Here is an 18,864-nt window from a genome sequence, read left to right on the forward strand (position 1 = left end):
TACAGGATCAATGACTATTCCATTTCAAACCTGAGGAATGCTGGGCAGCTCTGTTTGTATTTTGGAAAGCAAGCAGCAACAGAAAATAGGCTTCACAGTCTATGAAAGTGCTGACAATCACAGTTGTCAGTGGAGTTACTACTCATCAGTTCTACTACAAAGCAGTCAAAAGGACAGGTTGGATAAAAACAATTTTTTAAAAAGTATCTATGTACCAATACAGAGACAACAGTGTGGAGCTGGGGGAGCAGAGGAGGCCAGGCAGCATCAGAGGAGCATGAAAGCTGACGTTTCCGTTTTCATAAACGGGGGAGCGGGAGGGAGCTCTGAAATAAAATGTGAAAGGAGGAGTGGGGCTGGGGAAGGTAAGTGGGATGGTGATAGGTGAGACAGAAGATGGACGGGTTGTGTCAGGTCTCCTTGACCTCCCACTCCCTGGGTGACATGTCCATCCTGAGCCTCCTCCAGTGTCACAATGACGCCACCCAGAAACTGGAGGAGCAGCTCCTCATACTTTGCCTTGGTAGCCAACAGCCTGATGGCCTGAATGTGGAATTCACCAGTTTTAAAAACTCCCCACCGCAACCCCCCAACCCCCGACCCTGGCCTCATCGCATGACCAACCCTCCCTCGCATCCCCACCTCCTTGACCTGTCCAACTTCTCTCCTACCTGTCCATTCCTCCCACCTCACTGACCAATCCTCACCACTCCCTACCTGCACTCACTTATCACCATCCCACCTACTTTCCCCAGCCCCAACACCCTCCTCTCTCTTCATTTCTGAGTTCCACTCGCCATCCCCATTTCTGAAGAAGGATCCTGACCCATAACATCAGCTTTCCTGCTCCTCTGATGCTGCCTGGCCTGCTGTGTTCCCCTATTTCAATACTGTGTCATCTCTGACTCCAATATCTGCAGTTATTGCTATCTCAATTATTTATGTACCAATTTGTTTACAGCATGTGGGTGCCCCTAGCTAAGCCAGCATTTATTTCCCACGCCCCCCATTTCCCCTGAGAAGGTGCGGGTGAGCTGCCCTCTTGAACCATTGCAATCTATTTGGTATAGGTACATACACAGTGCTGTTTGGGAGGGAAGGAATTCCTGCACTTTGACCCAGTCATACTGAAGGAGCAGCAACATGTTTCCTAGTCAGGATGGGGAGTGGTTTGGAGAGGAACTTGAGTGGTGGTGGTGGAGGTGGCATTCCCGAGTATCTGCTGCCCTTGTCCTTCTAGATGGAAGTGGTCATGGATTTGGAAGGTGCTGTTGAAGAAGCTTCGGCGAACTGTAGCCGGTACACACTATGGCCACCGATTGTCAGTGGTGGACAGAAATGGGTGTTTGTGGGCATGGTTCCAAACCAAGCAGGCTGCTTCTGAAGTGTTATTGGGGCTGCACTCATCTAGGTAAGTGGGAAGTATTCCATCACACTCCTGACTTGTGCCTTGTAGATGGTGCACAGGCTTTGGGGGAAATCAGGATTCCTAGCCTTGCTCTTGTAGCAACACTGAGTCCAGTACAATTTCTGGTCAATAGCAGTCACCATAATGTTGACAGCGGGGATTCAGCAATTCTTAGTGACTTGGAAAAAGGGGAGGGACTTTAGGGGGCACATTAAACAAAGTAAAAAGCAATTTAATCAACAATGTTTAGTTACATCTTGATGATTTAAAGCTGAACTTCACCTGCGGGATAATCCCTTGATGTTCTTTATCTTGTTTTCCCATCATGGTATAGGACTTCCCTGCACCAGTTTGACCGTATGCGAAAATGCATACATTGTAACCCTCAAACGAATGCTGCAGCATTTCTTTACCAATGTCATTGTAGACTTGATGTTGAGAAGCAAAGGCTGGATCTTCAGCCTGAAAAGTGAAAAGAGAGAGAGAGAGAGACAGATTCAGGTTATGCTTGATTCAGTGGAGAAGACGACCAAGACAAAAACAAACGCATTTATCCTAAAGACAACTAAAAGAACAACGCAGCTGCTGAGATTGGTCCCCTGTATGGAAGGAAACTGGAATCCTACAGTGCAAATGCCAGTAGAATGATGGTGACATGGGAGTGAATACAAACTGTCTGGATCATTAGCCCTGACCTCCAGATTGCCAGTCCCTATCACAGGGCTTCCCCAAACAGGGCCTGGGGCATCAACGGGGGTGAAGCTGAAGTTTGGGGATTGAGAGCTCTGAAGCAGTAGGGCCCAATCCCCAACTCCAGTACTCAGAGGAATTTTCTTCCCTCCTCCATCATTAGCCAAGATATTGTGACATGTTCAGGCCTCAAACAGGATTAACAGCAGAAAAAAATGTTTGAGGAGCACGATACTATCACATCCTTGAGATGGCCTATTCAAATATCTATGGATTGTAACTGGTAAAGGGGAAGGGAGGCAAGAAATTGAAATGAGACGTATACAGGAAATCATAGCCCCTGCAAGGGCATGGCACCTGCAGTAGGCCTGGGAAAAGTATGTGAATTCTACATGAAACACAATTAGCAAAGTACCTATCAATCACACTGTGATCAATTACATTGCACACTGTAACTTTTATTGAAAGGAATAAGATTCTCATGAGCCCTAATAATGTTAAGCCCAAGCTATGCCTGCCTCTTTGTAGGTTACATGGAACAGTCTCTCTTCCGCACCTACACAGGCCCCAAACCCCACCTCTTCCTCTGTTACATTGATGACTGTATCGGCGCTGCCTCTTGCTCCCCAGAGGAGCTCAAACAGTTCATCCACTTTACCAACACCTTCCAGCCCAACCTCAAGTTCACCAGGGCCATCTCCAGCACATCCCCCACCTTCCTGGACCTCTCCATCTCAGGTAGCCAGCTAGAAACTGATGTCCATTTCAAGCCTACTGACTCCCACAGCTATCTAGAATACACCTCCTCCCACCTACCCCCCTGCAAAAATTCCATCCCCTATTCCCAATTCCTCCGCCTCCACCACATCTGCTCCCAGGATGAGGCATTCCACTCCCGCACATCCCAGATGTCCACGTTCTTCAAGGGCCGCAACTTTCCTCCCCTGCAGTGGTCGAGAACACCCTTGACCGCGTCTCCTGCATTTCCCGCAACACATCCCTCACACCCCGCTCCCGCCAAAACAGGATCCCCCTTGTTCTCACACACCACCCCACCAACCTCCGGATACAACGTATCATCCTCCGACACTTCCGCCATCTACAATCCGACCCCACCACCCAAGCTATTTTTCCATCCCCACCCTTGTCTGCCTTCCGAAGAGACCACTCTCTCTGCGACTCCCTTGTCCGCTCCACACTCCCCTCCAACCCCACCACACGCGGCACCTTCCCCTGCAACCGAGGAAGTGTTACACTTGCCCCCACACCTCTTCCCTCACCCCCATCCCAGGCCCCAAGATGACCTTCCGTATCAAGCAGATGTTCACCTGCACATCTGCCAATGTGATATATTGTATCCAGTGCACCCGGTGTGGCTTCCTCTATATTGGGGAAACCAAGCAGAGGCTTGGGGACCGCTTTCCAGAACACCTCCGCTCGATTCGCAACAAACAACTGCACCTCCCAGTCACGAACCATTTCAACTCCGCCCTCCCATTCCTCAGACGACATGTCCATCATGGGCCTCCTGCAGTCCACAATGATGCCACCCGAAGGTTGCAAGAACAGCAACTCATATTCCGCTTGGGAACCCTGCAGTCCAATGGTATCAATGTGGACTTCACAAGCTTCAAAATTTCCCCTTCCCCCACCACATCCCAAAACCAGCCCAGTTCTTCCCCTCCCCCCACTGCATCACAAAACCAGCCCAGCCTGTCTGTTTCCCTAACCTGTTCTTCCTCTCACCCATCCCTTCCTCCCACCTCAAGCCGCACCTCCATTTCCTACCTACCACCTCATCCCGCCTCTTTGACCTGTCCATCTTCCCTGGACTGACCTAAACTACCTCCTCACCTATACTCTCCTCTCTACCTATCTTGTTTTCTCTCCATCTTTGGTCCACCTCCCCCTCTCTCCCTATTTATTCCAGTTCCCTCTCCCCATCCCCGTCTCTGATTAAGGTTCTAGGCCCGAAACATCAGCTTTTGTCCTCCTGAGATGCTGCTTGGCCTGCGGTGTTTATCCAGCTCCACACTTTGTTATCTTGGATTCTCCAGCATCTGCACTTCCCATTATCAAATGTTAAGAACCCGTTGGGTTTTGTCCCGATTGTTCGACCATAACGCAAGGTTCATTTTATTGGCTAGAATTTAAATGTTGCTAAAAAAAGGCACCTTTCTTCAAGGTTTTGTGTCTTGCACTCATCAGAACAATTTGCAAGAGTAAAGGGAGAACAATAACATTTTGATCATATATTTGAAGAGCACACAAATGGTTTGTCACATACATTCTGACTGGTACATCTGCCACATTACCTCTACCTGCCAATCAGCACTCTCATCTTGTACAGTATGAAAATATTGTCCCCTTTAGTATTTCTTGCCAAGTGTTCTGATAAATGCAAGACAAAGTTTCAACAAAACGTGTCTTTTTCCAGTAACACTCATGTTCTCCTTTCAAGGTGGAGAGAGGCGTGAAGTAGGGAGAAAGAAGGGAAGAGATTGTCTTGTTTCCAGAAAGCAATGAAGGATACAGCATTACCGAACACCAAATCAGATTTGTCATCCATGACTGTAATCCACTTTGTTTTAATGACGTGTACTGGAAATCACAAATAACCCATTCAGCATTTGTTTAAAATAGGCTGTCACCACTGCATTAACTGCTTAAGAGTCAATGACATTACACTCTTTATTGAAGCCACATCTGAAACCAACTTATTTGATGCAGCAGCGTCGCAACATGAATGTACTTAATTTCTTCCCACTGCCCTTTGCTCCAACTAAGAGTAGGTGTGAAGGTTATTTTGGCCCAAGACTGTTATCAATGTTATTCTTGATTGATAAGGGGATCAAAGAATATGGAGAGAAGACCTGAGGATGGGGTTGAGAAACATATCAACCATGATCGAATGGCAGAGCCAACTCAATGGGCCAAATGGTCTAATTCTGCTTCTATATCTTATGGTCTTAAGTCAACCACTTGGGAGGAATGGAAACATTGAAATTCTGCACATGAACAAACTCACCCAGAGTTCAGGATGAGCAGCAAGTGAAAAGATAAGGAGAGATTCTAATATGCATAACACCATCACCTGCGCAGGCTTTTTAAAGCTGGAGAAGGGTTGTGGTGTGAAGGAAAGGGAAGAGACTCACCCATATTAACCCACATAATGAGGCACTGAGATATACTGTACATTGTTTCAGGTATCAGGGATTTCATTTAAGTGTGAAACAAAAACAAAGTGCTGGAAACCCTCAGCGAGTCTGGCAGCATCTGTGAGAGAGAAACAGAGAGAAACTGAACGAACATTTCAAGTCCAATAGCTTCAGGTTCTGAAGGAGGATCACTGGCTCCAAAATGTTAACTCAGTTTCTCTCTCTACAGATTCTACCGGACCTCCTGAGTTTCTCCATAAATTTCTGGTTTTGTTTCAGATTTCCAGCATCCATGGTTCTTTGCAGTGCAAGAATCAGGTATTAAAAAGGTCTTGGTACGAAGGTACCTTTATTGCAAAATTAATGATTGATACAAGAAAGACTCTTACCGAGGTATGTGACCAATAGGAGTAATCAAAGCTGAAGGTCTTTGGTGATTCTTTTGGATTCTTCGGGTTTATAATACCTAAAGGAAGAGGAACAAAAAGATATCAGTGACTCATTCTGCAGTCTTCACTTGAGAACAAAGCTATAAATGCAGAAAACCAGTGGCGATCTGGATACTCTATCATGCGCTCCTAGTCCTAACTACCACCTTCAAGGCACAAGTTCAAGAGAGTGTGATATGGAACATTCCCCATTTGCCTGGATGAGTCCAGCTCCAACACAATCTTTACTCAGAGTAGTAAGGGAATGGAACACTTTGCCTGCAACGGTAGTAGATTCGCCAACTTTAGGTACATTCAAGTCGTCATTGGATAAGCATATGGATGTACATGGAATAGTGTAGGTTAGATGAGCTTGAGATCAGAATGACAGGTCGGCACAACATTGAGGGCCGAAAGGCCTGTACTGTGCTGTAATGTTCTATGTACCACTCAAGCAGCCAGACATGATCCAAGAAAAGGCAGCCAACTTAACCAGCACCCTATTTCCCAGATCAAAATGATTATTCCCCCTACCACTGATGCAGTGACAGCACTGTGTACCATGAACAGGATGGACTTCAGTAACTGATAAGAGTATCTTCCAAACTTGCAACCTCTACCACGGGGATGGCCAGCAGATACAAGGAACACCGCCACAAAGATCCTGTCTAAGCTAAACAGCGTTATAGTTTGGAAATGTATTACTGTTCCTTCCTGAAACTCCCCAGCTTTCTCAAGGGCAACTAAGGGCAGCTTTGCCAATGATGTTTAGATCTTGTGAACAAATTAAAAGTCACTTCAGTATCACAGTTATGGGTGAGTTGATTCCATGTGAACATGCAAATTCCAAAAATAGCATGGGAAGTGCCTGGTTAAATTTCATTGCAAATTACTTCACATCTGCAGTCCCCTCAATGAGCCAAAATTATGGATCACTGGGGACAACATTCAGAAAAGCCCGAGATGGAAAACAGTGATGGGGACATTTGGAATTGAGGAAGAATACCATAAAGCACTAGAAGAAGAAACTTACTGTAGTATAACAGCAACATTTTATTGGCCAAATCTGATAGTTTCCCAGAGTACAAAATATTCTAATGCATCTAACGCAAATAACTTGGGAATAATTCAGTAACTAAGTTGCTTTAAGAGAAAAGGTTCCCAACACAAAGCATGATTAAACTTAAAAACTGAACACCATCCTTAAAATATGATTCAGACTGTTTCATATTGATTTATCTCCCACAATTCATCATTAATCCTCATGAGGGGGCACATATGCCTTTTGGGGCTTTAGTGGTCTGAAAAGTATCTTTAATGTTCATTGGGAGTAGGATGTGTGTTGCCTCCTGCCGTTTTGTTTGTCAATTCCAGGAGGTAAGAAAGCTCTCCATAGTTAATGTGCAAAGGGTCAGGCTCTATGACTATACAATGGAGCTAAGCAACACTGACAATTCATGAGGCTCATTATTCACTTCACTGAGTCTCATTGATCTTGTTTAAGATGTTGGATGTTCTGTCACAAAAGGATACATGTTGGCTTACATTACCTGTCTTTAAAACAGTCTGAGTTACAATTTCAGTTTTTACAACATGTGTTTATTTCCCTTTGTCAGCTTCTATCTGCAATTACGTGCTTTAAAGTGCTGCAAGGATTAGATCATGAGGCCAGTTCACACAAACTGGTTCACACCTAGTGGAAATTAACTTATTTTCCTAATCAACCTGTTCAGAGATGTTACTACACACCTCTGCAGAAGGTGGGATTTGAACCGGGGTCTCTCAGTTCAAGGATAGGGAATCTACCGCTGCACCACAAGAGTCGCTAAAATGAACAAATTGTTTCACGTCCAGTAAAAGGGTGATCTAATTGCTTGAAATACTAAGGGGGCTCAATGAAGCTCAAACAAACTATTTCCACTCCTGGGAAAATTCTGAAAAAGGGGTCATAATCCAAAAATTGAAGCTACCTCTTAAGAAGATGGGAGACCGCTTCCCCAACAATGGAAACTCATAGCCTCACCCTACGAAGTGAATAGATGCTTGAATTCATCTAGTGGAGATCAACAGATCCTGGTTCGGGCACAACATTGAAAGGACATTAAGGAAAGGCAGGCAATAAAAGTCGAACAAAACCACAGAACCTGCTGGAAGGACTGAATATCATCGTCCCTCTCTTCTGAATTTGATACAGTAATGCAACCAAAGCATCAATTGGACTCACAGATGAATTGAATGGAGGAAGTAGGTATTGAAATTAACAAAAATTACCAATGTGCCTAATGATCTTCCAAAAAGAAAAAAAATTCTACATCAGAGACTACTTATTGATGGTCAGTAAAAAAAAACAGCAAAATTGAAATATAATACCCAAGCTCTGGATACAGTGTCTTTGGAGATCAACTAGTCCACAAGATGTAAACCTCTCCTTCAAGAGTACATCAAAAACAGTATTAGTGAAGCTTGAAGATGATGAAGCAACACTATGAATGAGTCCTGTGAATGATGGACAAACACCAGCTGTCACATTTGGGCCCCGTTTGTAAGATAGTGAGGAGAAGAATATTCAGTTCACAGCAGACAGGTTACAGCCTTTTACTCGATGAGCAATTTGGAAATGTGAATTCAAATCCCAGCACGGCAGCTGCTGAATTCAAATTCAATTAATTAAATAAAATCTGGAATAACCAAGCTAGCATCAGTAATTGCGATGAGCTAACAACCAGATTGTTGTAAAAATCCTTCTGTTTCAAACATTAAAAGAAACAAAATAACATTGAAAAACCAGTAGAAACTATTTCCAGGACCAAGACGTTTTAAAAGTATTGCTGCAACAGTGACGTTATCTTGTGTATTGTAACTGTAGAGTTTTTTCCCATCTCTCCACGCAACCATTTAGAAGCATAGAATCCTTACAGTGCAGCAAGAGGCCATTTAGTCCATCAAGTCGGCATGAACCCTCCAAAGAGCATCCTACCCAGACCCACACCCCCAACACTACATTTCCCATAGCTAATCCACTACTCTGCACTTCCAAGGACTCTATGGACAATCTAGTACGGCCAACTCACATAGCCCACACATTTGGACTGTGGGAGGAAGCCAGAGCGCCCAGTGAAAATCCACACAGTCACTGGGAAAATGTGCAAACTCCAAACAAGTTTGCAATATTTGGAAAATACAATTTGGTTAACAATCCAAACATAAGCCAACAATATTACAACACTACTGAAGTAACAAAGATAAAGACCTATGCATAATTTTCCAAGTATATAAACTACAGTTTGATCATTACAAAGTGTATTTTTAAAGAGAGAGTTGAAATCTCAGGCAAAATACAGTCCAGCCACATTCTGAATGGATCAAGATAAAATGTTTTCCTTTAATCCATATTCTCCTTATTCTTTAATGTCTGAAAGCATCCAAATTGAACAAAGTCCCTCGCTTCCCTTCACTAGTGAGGTCTCGACTCTTGGAGTGATGACAGTAAATGAATAGATAAATTATCAGCACCATCAATTTTCAAATATTACCATTTGCCTCATAAAGGGTCAAGGCTTGTTAAGATTACCCATTAGAAACTACAGGACGAGCACATGAAAAATGAAGTGCCCAGGCTCAATGCCCACCTTCTGAGTCTATGGCCACTTGCAGCCCCAGCTAAAACGGAAGTCTCTTACTCTGGAGATCACATCCCTCTTGACTGAATTGGAGCAAAGCCAATTCACTGTCAGATTAGTAGGAAACGAAGGCAAAACATTGCAGAGGCAAGATGTCATTTAGAACTAAATTTTTAAGCTGCAGAAAATGATCAACGTAATATTTAAAGCCTGAGGTTAAATGAGTATTATCCATTAAATATTTTCCAGTTCATGTATGGAATGATTAGTCTGGGGCAACTGCAAGAACACAATGAAGATTCAAGTCAATCCAGGCTATAATCCCTCCTTAAGATTCTATAAGTGAAAGCAATCAATTCTTTTTTCTTGCACAGATGCTGTCATGTGACAAAAGCATACCCAATGTCAGAATGTAATTCCACGAAGGCGTCTCATTCATGAAAATTGGAACTGACAACTGAACGATACAGCATCCTCATTCCAAATACCGAAATGAATACCAACGCTTGCACAGCATTCATAACTTAAAAGGCCATCCTCCAGAAATAGAAACAGTTGTCAGTGGTTCTGTCAATTAAAGTAATTCCCTTGTGCAACTATTTGCCTCCAACGATAATGTATTCAGTAAAGCCAGACGCAGGAGATCAACATTTTCCATGCGCTGGTTTGCATTCTCCAACAAATTTTAGTTAGCTGCAATAGGACTTTCATTTTATATGGGAGAAAATAATGGCAACATCAGATGCTGGAGAATCTGCGATAACAGAGTGGAGCTGGATGAACACAGCAGGCCAAGCAGCTCCTAAGATGCTACTTGGTCTGTTGTGTTCATCCAGCTCCATACTTTGTTATCCCTTTCATTTTACATGATCCACTTTTGATAAAAAAAACTCTCCTCGACTGCAGAGTTAACTTTGATAAGTGTAGAGAGGTTAGTAGTCTAATTAATTGACTGGATAGCGCTCATTGGAGTGAAGAAGGATGAGAGGTGACTTGATAGAGTGGATAGCCAGAGACTTTTTCCCAGGGCAGAAATGGCTATCATGAGGGACCACAATTTTAAAGGGGACCGGAGGAAGGTATAGGGGAGAAGTCAGAGATAGACTCTTTACACAGAGTGGTGGGTGTGTAAAATGCACTGCCAGCAATGGTAGTAGAGTCAGATAAATGAGGAAAATTTAAGCAACTCTTGGATAGGCACATGTATGATAATAAAATGAAGGGTATGCAGGATAGATTAATCTTAGTAGGATAATAGGTCAGCACAACATCATGGGCGAAACAGCTATACTGTTCTATGTTCTACATGTAGTGGGGGAGTGCAGATAGGACTGCTGTACGTAAAGAGTTACAAAATTGAATCCTTAATAAACTCAAAGAAAACTATCTTTGCTTCTCTCATTGATTGGATTGGACCTGATTTAACACTGCAGAGGATAGTTGGCTAACGCTGAAGATTAGAACCTTCTCCCACAGACAGAAATTTGGAATTTGAGTCAGATTACATTTAGATTTCAGAAGAAAGGCTGAAGAGTGTCAGGATATGATTTCCCACCAATGTGACGTGAAGCTGTTCTTTATATTTAATGGAAAAAAATAACCAGATGTAAATTACATTAACTGGTTATGTCCTTAGAGGAAAACTGGGTGCAGATTTCATACTCAGACATTACAAAACTGCCAATGCTAGAGTCAGGGATAACAGTGTGGAGCCGGAGGTACACAGCAGACCGGGCAGCATCAGAGCAGCAAAGTTGACATTTCAGGTCGGGACCCTTTTTCAGAAATGATACTGTCACTTACTACTAGAAACAGTTTCAGGTGGAAAGTACTCCTCAAACTACACACTTTAGATTTGGTCACTCAGCAACATTTGGATAATCTATTAAAACTTAAGATAGCTTTGACTATTGTTGGAAAACAAAAGGCATTTTATCAAAGCTTTTCATCTTTCACACATAGGGACAGTTCAAGAATTCTAATTCAAGGGAAAGCTAACATTAATTCTGAATGAGAGGAGAGCACTGACTGGTGGAGGTATTGCCATGGAGAATGCATCAATTAATGACGGCTGACAGTTAACAGCCAGGCTTTGTTTAATTTTTAAAATCAGACACAGTTTGACTCTGGTTGGTTAGGACATTACTGAGCTCAGCACCTGGATAGAGGTGTCACCTATTTCATGGAGTTGAAACAGGTGCAGCCTGTATTGTCCATCTGTAAATATTGATATGATCATTCCTTTTAATATGAACTCCAGAAGTGCACTCCATAACCCCTCAACTGCTCAGTATTAAAATCAAGATCAAATAGGTTTCTGCATTCCATCTGAAGTCCCTTCCACTTAATCTTCTAACTGTCCCTACAACTACCGGCAACAGCACAGTTCTAGCTACTCTGTCCCATTCCATCTTGACTTTAAACATCTCTTCATGCACATCAATGTGGAATTGGTTTTATGGCAACAGCAAGTTCCCCAGTATTTCCTCAATTGGTTTTCCACATATCAAGGATCATTCTAATGAATTTGCATCATCCCCACTGAAGGTTGAAGCGAGATGATGGTATAATTGTAATGCCATTGAACTAGCAATCCAAAAGCATCCAGGTTAGTGCTCTTGGAACACAGGTTCAAATCCACATTAGCAACTATTAATTAAATTCAATTAATAAAACATTGGGAATGAAAGTTGGTCTCATTATCTCTGACGACAAAGCTGTCGTTAGTTGTCAAAAATCTGTGCGGTTCATGTTAGAGAAGGAAAACGGCCATGTTTACCCGGTCAGGCCCACTTGCAAGTCCTGACCCACAGCAATATCTCTCAACTACTCTCTGAAATGGCTTAGCGCCATTCAGTTCAAAGACAATTTGAGTGGCTCAATAGTTAGAACTGCTGCTTCTGTGCCAGAGATCCTGGTTTGATTCCACCCTCGGGCAATCGTCCCTGTAGAGTTTGGATATTCTTCTCATGTCTGCATGGGTTTCCTCCAGATGCTCCGGTTTCAGTTTGAAGATGTGCAGGCTAGGTAGATTGGCCATGCTAAATTGCTCATAGTGTTCAGGGATGTGCAGGTTAGGTGGGTCAACCATGAGAAATGCAGTTACTAGAATGGGGCAGGGTTTTGGGTCTAGGTGAGATGCTCTTCAGAGGGTTGGTGTGGGCTCATTGGGCCAAATGGTCTTCTTCCACACAGCGGGGATTCTATAACTGCGAATGGGCAACAGCTACTGTTTATTGCTCATCATCCATTCCCTGAAGTAGGAGTCAGTTTATTCATATTTCATGGTCAAACAAACTCCAGTCCACTCCCACTGCTTCTTGATCACTTCCTTTTACTGGGGAAAACCAGCCCTCATATTTTTAAGCAACCTGCTCAGGAATGTTATTACACATCACAGGAGGTGGTGGGACTTGAACTCAGGTCACCTAGTTCGAGATAGGGACACTACCACTGCACAATAGAACAAAAGAACTATCATAGGAATGTTAGTCTTCACCGGTCTGAGACAATGCATGGGAGTATCAGGCTGGAATGATCAATTAAAGTTGAATGCCCAACAGTTCGACAGAACATAAAGGCTTTACACAGTTCAAGCCATTAAAAATATCAAGCAATGATATTTAAGGTGAAGAAGGGTCTTTACTCAACTCAAAACGTCAACTTTCATGCTCCTCTGATGCTGCTTGGCCTGTGTTCATCCAGCTTCACACCCTGTTATCTCATATTTAAGGTGAAATCTGTTTTTCCATGGTACATTGAAACACAAGTTTACTGGTGGATGGGGGCTTGAGGAGTCTGGGAGGGACAGGGTAAAAGTGTTGGAAATTCCTAATTTCTGACTTTTAGCTTTGCAGTGACCACGACATGGTAACTGAGTACTCACCGAGTTAGTGCTCAGCATTGGATACTCTGAAGAAATCTTTCTGAAGTACAGCTAAGACAGCTTCAGCAGATCTTCAAATCCAATGCAGGAAGTAAAGCAAAAAAATGCAAGAAATTATACAGGCCACCTTACCTAATCCCAGAGGTATTTCTCGAAATGACAACAGCAGGATTACTGGAGAGTCCCCAAGATCACTGGATCCTTGGTCATGCTTTCAGTTTGGTCACAAGCTTTCCTAAGTGGCTCATTACCTCAATCTTCACTGGAGATGAATAGTCTGAGGTAACAGGACCTGACAGAGAATTTCCAGGAGGAATCTTGCATAATCTTACTCAAAACAAGGACGTGTGTCCAGAAATGGTTGTCCTTCAGGCAAGACTTTAGCATAGAGAGTCTAGAGATTGGGAGGTGGATGAGAAAAAGTTTGAAGTACTTTTGAAATATCTTACATTTCACAGTATTTGCTCCAAGATCTTCAAATTTGGTGGTATTGAAACCTCTGTATAATATATTTAAATAAAGGACTCATAACTTGGTAACGCCGCACGCAAGAACTTACAGTATCCTTGGAATGCAAACACTTAGTACTTCAAAAAGACCACAAAACAGCTGCCAGATGCTAGCACAGCTTGTTTTGCAGTCCTCAATAAAAATAGACATTCTCTCTCCTTCTGACACGGGATCATTTCACACAGCATGTTGTCACTTTTCCTCAATACTGACTCGCAAAATTGCTTGGAATATTTGTATTTAAGGGGTGGCAACATTTTGTAAAAGTCATTCTGTCTGTTTATCTCAGTCAAATCTGCATGATGTATTTTACAAAATTTTCACAAAAAAAAGTGCAAACTATCCTGCAATCATGGCATAAGCTAAACAGTCAAAGCATTTCAGGATAACGTTAGCCTTTTGAGAGATGGGCATTAGTGTTGTTTTATCATCCTATATTCAAACTGCAGTAGCGTATTTTTGATAAAAATGTTTGATGTACTTGAGCTGCCTGTTAAGAAACATCTGCCTGTTAAAGTTGTGAACAAAAGGGATTCTGATATATAACCGAAGAGCCCAGCAGGAACCAGGAAACAGTAAAAAATTCATTTTAAATTTCCCCAAGAGAAATACACTAATGTTGACAAATAAATAAATACCGTAGCTGCCTAATTTATTACTTTTTAAAACTTCTGAACAAACTCATCTGTAAATAGAAAACACTGAATTAGATCAAATAGTCATTTGGTGATACAGAACTAGAGCACTGCTTAAAAAAGGCACATTTTATCAAAGCTTTCCAGCAGTCTTGTTTTTAAAGCAAACCCAATACTCTCTTCATCTCAAATATCACATTTCCCAGACCCAGTAATGACAGAATTGATATTATACTGTTTTTTTTAAAAACGTCTATGACAGTACAGGAACAGCAGGTGGCAAAATTACAGACGCACGGAATCCGCAATTATCTGACTCATCAGCAATCTATTTCCTGACTTCCTGGTCAATCTCTGCAGAAGATATGACTAACGAGCAAAGACCTATTCATCGTACCCATTTAAATTGCAAGCAGTCATCAGCAACTGATTCCCTCAGTTTTGCGAGAACCAACTGGAATGCAAGCACAGCTAAATTTATTCTCTGACATCTAAGTGCATGTAATTGCCCAAAGAACTCAACTCAAATTCAATGAAGCATACAAAATGGCTGCTGTGTTTCTCTACAGTGTAACAATCGCCTATCAAAATAATTCACTGGGTGTAAAGCAAATGGAACCAGTTCTGAAAAGTACGATAAAGGCCCTTATCAGTACAAGAGTCTGCATGTCCAGACAGTCAATAAGCTCAAAAATTTAACAGTTTCCCTCTCCACTGATGATGTCAGGCATGCTCAGATTTTCCAGCACAATTCGCAGTATTTTATTTTCCTCTCTGTGCTCTGGCTTCGTTGCCTATCTTGTAAAGGACTGGAAATTTTGCAATCTTCTATGTTATTTCACTGGGGTCCATACAGTGTGAAAGTAAGTAATGAAGTAACGGTTCTCCCCTTCCAGTCTCCAAGTCCATATCACTTCATCACCAAAACAAATCAAGAAGTTTATAAGCGCATCATAGGAACACAACAGATTTCGACATGTTTCCCCACCCTCCTCCCCATGCCCAAAAAGATAACCATATTCAACATTCCTGAAGTACCAAAAAATTAAATGAAGTACCAAAGTCAAAATGCCCATGTTCTTAGGGAGAACTCTTCTGCATCACTTCCCAACAAGATGTTAGCACATCATCTGTCAGCCATCACTTGTCAACAACACACTAAAAATCAGACTATTTTACATGTGGATATTAGATTATGGAATATAATGTGGAGAAATGGGAAGTGATCCATTTTGAGAGGAAAGACAGAAATACAAAGTTATTTCTTAAATTGTGATAAGCTGGGATAAGTTGAATTTCAAAACAGGACCAGAGTGTACTGGTCATGAGTCACTGCAAGTTGACACAGAAGTGCAATTAAGATATGGGGCCTTGGTCACTCTACGCTCAGAGTGTTGTGTATAGGTTTGGTCCCCGTACCCACGAAAAGCAACAAAAGGGAGTAGGAAGAAGGTTCACCAAAACCAAAACCAATTGAGAACTTAGATAACAAGGTGTAGAGCTGGATGAGAGATAATGGGAACTGCAGATGCTGGAGAATCCGAGATAACAAAGTGTGAAGCTGGATGAACACAGCAGGCAAAGCAGCATCTCAGGAGCACAAAAGCTGACGTTTCGGGCCTAGAACCTTCATCAGGAAAGGGGGATGGGGAGAGGGTTCTGGAATAAATAGGGAGAGAGGGGGAGGCGGACCGAAGATGGAGAGAAAAGAGGATAGGTGGAGAGGAGAGTATGGGTGGGGAGATAGGGAGGGGCTAGGACAGTCCAGGGAGGACAGACAGGTGAAGGAGGCGGGATGAGGTTCGTAGGCGGGAAATGGAGGTGTGGCTTGAGGTGGGAGGAGGGGGATAGGTGAGAGGAAGAACAGGTTAGGGAGGCGGGGACGAGCTGGGCTGGTTTTGGGATGCAGTGGGGGAAGGGGAGATTTTGAAGCTTGTGAGATCCACATTGATACCATTGGACTGCAGGGTTCCCAAGTGGAATACGAGTTGCTATTCCTGCAACCTTCGGGTGGCATCATTGTGGCACTGCAGGAGCCCAGGATGGACATGTCGTCTAAGGAATGGGAGGGGGAGTTGAAATGGTTCACAACTGGGAGGTGCAGTTGTTTATTGCGAACCGAGCGGAGGTGTTCTGCAAAGCGGTCCCCAAGCCTCTGCTTGGTTTCCCCGATAAGGAGGAGAGCTGGATGAACACAGCAGGCCAAGCAGGCCTCTTAGGAGCACAAAAGCTGACATTTGGGGCCTAGGCCCTTTTTCTGATGAAGGGTCTAGGCCCGAAACATCAACTTTTGTGCTCCTAAGATGCTGCTTGGCCTGCAGTGTTCATCCAGCTCCACACTTTGTTATCTCGGATTCTCCAGCATCTGCAGTTCCCATTATCTCCAACCGAGAGCTTGTTCTAGGAGTAAAAGATTAAAAATACCTACAGGCCCAGTCTGTTTAAATCAACCTGTTAAAAATGTTATTTCACGCCTCTGGAACAGGTAGGACTTGAATTCAAGCCTCTTGGCCCAGAGGAAAGGACCACTGCACTGTAAGAGCCCTGTACTCTCTGGAGTTTAGATGAATGAAAGGTGACTCATTTCAGCATACCACATACCTATAAAGAAAGATTGACATAGTGGTTACAGGAAAGATGCTTCCCTGGCTAGGGGAGCAGAGTCAAGGCATATAGTCTTGGAACTACAAATGGCCATTTAGGACAAAGACGTAAAGGAATTTCTGCAGAGGGTGGTGAATCGTTGGAATTCTGTCAAGATTTAGTTACTGAGATTTCAAAACTGAGAACGTTAGATTGATATACAGCGATATAGATTGATGTACAGCATAGAAACCGACCCTTTCGTCTAACGGGTCCATACCAACCAGATATTCTACATTGAATTCAGTCCCGTTTGCCAGCATTTGGTCCACATCCCTCTAAAACCTCCCTACTCATGTACCCATCCAGATGCTTTTTATATGTTATTATTGTACTAGCCTTCGCCAACTCCTCTGGGAGCTCATTGCACATACGCACCATCCTCTGTGTGAAAAAGCTGCCCCTCAGGTTCCTTTAAAGTTTTTCTCCTCCCACCTCCAACCTATGCCCCTCTAGTTTTGGGCTCCCATACCCTGGTGAAAAGACCTTGGCTATTCACCCTATCCCCTCATGATTTTCTAAACATCTGTAACGTAACACCATTGTCTTCAACAGTCAGGGGAAAATGGCCCCAGCCTGTTCAGACTTCCCCTATAGCTCAAACCTTCCAACGCTGGCAACATCCTTGTTAATTTTTTCTGAACCCTTTAAAGTTTCACAACATCCTCCCTGTAGCAGGGAGACTAGAACTGAACACAATATTCCAATACCTAACCAGTGTCCTGTACAGGCACAACATGACATCCGAACTCCCATACTCAATGCACTGATCACTGAAGAACCAAGAAAGGTATTAAACATCACAGGATATAGGACATGGGTGGGATAGAGAGTTTAACACTAAGTGGAGCTGGAGGAACACAGCAGGCCAGGCAGCACCAGAGGAGCAGGAAAACTGACATTTCAGGTCAGGACCTGAAACATCAGCTTTCCTGCTCCTCTGATGCTGCCTGGCCTGCTGTGTTCCTCCAGCTCCACGCAGTGTTATCTCAGACTCAAGCATTGGCAGTTCCTACTATTTCTGAGAATACAGTTTAACAGCTTTACATAGCAATGCATACATATTTGGATCAGTCACTATGTTTATAATATTTCCATGGTATGGATCAGTGAAATAAGCTAGCGTGACATTATAAGATATCAAAATGGGAATAGTATACAGGGGTCCCCAACTTATGAACATCCGACATACAAATGCAATCCATACAGAGATGTCATTTTAAATTTAATTTAAAAACCCATTAATAAGCCCAGGACTGCCAGTACAGTACACAGCATGTGGACACTAGAAATCATAGGATTCCTGTAGTGTTGATGTTGATCACTCAGCCAAGTCCACACTGACCCTCCTAAGACCATCCCCTACCCTATCCCTGCAATCCCAAATTCTATGTTCCTGTGGGCAGACGGTGCTGAGCCTTACGTCATTCACCTCAGGGTGGTGCAGCTTGCAAAAACCCCTTAGAGAAAATGATGACTCAACCTACACTGTGAAACTAGAATCCATGTAGCCCAGTTTGAATGGACAGTGCCATGTTTCTTTGGTTTTTAACCACAATCACATGCCTTCCTTTTAAACCTTCTGGCACAAATTAAAAGGATTTGAACTCTATCTACTCATCAAGGACATAGCCACGAAACTGTACATCCAGACAACACGTCCACTCCACACCCAAGGTGGGAAATGCCAAAAGCAAAATGAAATTTGGAGGGGCGAGGGGGCGAGGGGGCCTGTGCATTAATCCATTCTGTCAACAAGGGCAAGGTTCAGATTGGCTCTTCTGGTCACTTCTCGAACAACTTCCTCAGCAGAACATATTGAAGAACGCTGGTTAGAAAACTATTTAAAATCAATCCTAAAGTATACTATAACACTTTACTCCATT

General features: G+C 43.1%; 1 protein-coding gene across 27 annotated transcripts in view; it reads right to left on the reverse strand.

Moving 5' to 3' along the window:
- Positions 1 to 18,864, reverse strand: part of kif1b (kinesin family member 1B) — a 215,086-nt gene that overhangs the window by 138,865 nt on the left and 57,357 nt on the right. For all 27 annotated transcript variants that reach the window (XM_048561058.2, XM_048561044.2, XM_048561066.2 and 24 more), the window contains 2 exons: positions 5,646 to 5,722; positions 1,691 to 1,870 (listed from right to left, as the gene is read on the reverse strand). In XM_048561058.2, the coding sequence (XP_048417015.1) occupies positions 1,691 to 1,870; positions 5,646 to 5,722 (257 nt within the window). The remainder of the gene's footprint in view (positions 1 to 1,690; positions 1,871 to 5,645; positions 5,723 to 18,864) is intronic.

Source organism: Stegostoma tigrinum, chromosome 28, assembly GCF_030684315.1.
Source record: "Stegostoma tigrinum isolate sSteTig4 chromosome 28, sSteTig4.hap1, whole genome shotgun sequence".
NCBI classification, from domain to species: Eukaryota; Metazoa; Chordata; class Chondrichthyes; order Orectolobiformes; family Stegostomatidae; genus Stegostoma; species Stegostoma tigrinum.